Raw genomic sequence first — 2,090 nt, forward strand, 5'->3', positions numbered from 1 at the left:
CCCTCTCCAGCTCCGCAGCCCCTTCGGCTTCTCTCCTCCTCCTCCTCCTCCTCTTCCTCCTTCCTTCCTCGTCCTCGTCGTCGTCGTCGTCTTCTTCTTCCTCGGCGTCCCCTTCCCCCAGCTCGCTGGGGTTGTAGTTCTTCTCAGACTCCAGGTAGGAGGCGCGGGGGTCGAAGTCAGCAGCCATGTGCTTCTCCATCTGGTCCGGGTTCTGGGCCTTCATGATGAGCTTGTAGGTCTTCCCGTGGTACTTGGAGAGGAGGTGGCACCACGTGGCCCCCATCAAGGGTAAGGTGGCCAGCACCAGCAAGAAGATGCTCACCACCACGATGATGATGAGAGAAGGGATCTCTTTTTTGGTGGTGAACACCACTTGGACCTGGCAGTCCTCCCCCAGGTAGGTGAGACACACCGAGTAGTTGGTGCCTGGGTTCAAGCCCTGGAACCAGTACGAGTTCACCCCTTCCTCGATCTTGGACCACTGGACCAAGGCGTGGCCCTGGCTGCTCTCCTGGCACAGGTAGAGCATCCTGAGGTGGAGCTTCTCGGGCTGCAGGTAGGTAGGTGTGAGCTGCACCCGGGCATCGCGCTCCGACACGTCCAAGGCGATCACCCCCAGGTCAAACGTGTGCTGCTTGAAGTCCCCGCTCTGGTTGAAGGCGTGGTTAGAGATGTACTTGCTGCTTGGCCTGGAGCCACACTTCTTCTCAAAGGGAGGGAGCTGGAAAGGGACTTGCTCACCTCCTGCGGACTCCGTCCCCGTGGCTGAGGGTGGTTGGCTCTGCCGGGTGGGGCCCAGGAGCTTGTTCCTCTCATCTGGCATGAGCACGCTGTTCTTGGCTCCCTTGGCCCCAGGCTTCTTGTCACCTGGCTGTGCTTTGCCCCCCAGTGGGTCCCTCCCAGGCTGCAGTGGGTATTTCTGGGCGCCCGCCACGGCCACGTTGACCGAGGTCTGGTTGCTGCCCATTTCGTTGGTGGCCAGGCAGGAGTAGGTGCCTTCTTCCCTCTTGCTGAGGTGGGGAATCACTAACGTGCCGTTCTTGAAGACCAAGAAGCGCTCGGGGTCCTGTCTGGGGGGGTCTTTCCCAGTGGTCTCCTTCGGGTTCCCGTCGAGCTCCAGGGTCTGGCTGGAGGTGCGGATCTTCCAGCTCACCTGGGGGGTGGGAGTACCCGTCACAGCACAGTGCAGCGTCAGGGTGAAGCCATCAAAGAGCTCCGTGGTGTCCAGGTTGGGGTAGTAGGTGAGCTGCACGGTAGGTGAGGTGCACTGCACATCTGGGACCTTCCCCACCGGCACCCCTCGGAGCTGCTCCGGGAGGGCACAGGTGATGGAGTCCTTCTCAGGGATGGAGATGAGGGTGCTGTCCATCCACTTCTTCAACCACTGGAGCTTGCAGGAACAGTCAAAGGGGTTGTTGTAGATCTGCAGGTGGGAGAGGGAACTCAGCGAGTCGAAGATCCCCTCTGCAAGGGAGGTGAACTTGTTGTTGTTGATGCGGAGGGAGCGGAGGTCCTTCAGGGTGTGGAAAGCTCCCTGAGGCACCAGGGCCATGTGGTTATTGTTCATCTTGAGCAGCTGGAGAGCGCTGAGGTTGTAGAGGTCCTGCCAGGGGAAGTCCACAATCTGGTTGTGGCTGATGTCCAGGTTCTTCAGCTGCACCAGGATGGCGAAGGCGCCGGGCTCGATGGAGCGGATCTCGTTGTGTGCCAACCAGAGGGAAGTGACCTGGGTCACCTCCACGAAGGAACGCTGCTGCAACGAGCTGATCTTGTTGGCCGAGAGGCTGAGGGTGGTCACGTTGGAGGGCAACCCCGTGGGCACCTCTTGGAGGTCCTTGTAGGCGCAGTCGGCGAACTGGTGGGCGTACTTGTCCACGCAGGCGCAGGGCTCAGGGCACGCCCGGGCCAGGCCCAGCAGGGCCACCAGCCACAGGGGCAGCAGCGGGGCCATCTCCCCCTGCCAGGGGACACAGGGAGCTGTCAGGGCTCCTGCTCCAGGTTCCCACCCCAAGAGGTGGCAGCAGGGCTGTGCCCCCTTGTCTGTGCCTGCCCCCCCCCCCCACCCGCCCCCCCCCCCCTCCCACTCCCCT

At 62.1% G+C, this 2,090-nt stretch overlaps 1 protein-coding gene across 1 annotated transcript; it reads right to left on the bottom strand.

Moving 5' to 3' along the window:
- Positions 1–4: 4 nt before the first annotated feature.
- ISLR2 (immunoglobulin superfamily containing leucine-rich repeat 2) lies at positions 5–1,951 on the bottom strand (the record flags this gene model as incomplete). The annotated part of the gene is made up of 1 exon (XM_009998180.1): positions 5–1,951. A coding segment is annotated over exon 1 (1,947 nt), but the record flags the coding sequence as incomplete, so codon positions are not given.
- Positions 1,952–2,090: the final 139 nt, after the last annotated feature.

Source organism: Chaetura pelagica, unplaced genomic scaffold (genome assembly GCF_000747805.2).
Source record: "Chaetura pelagica isolate M959 unplaced genomic scaffold, ChaPel_1.0 scaffold2065, whole genome shotgun sequence".
Taxonomy (NCBI): domain Eukaryota; kingdom Metazoa; phylum Chordata; class Aves; order Apodiformes; family Apodidae; genus Chaetura; species Chaetura pelagica.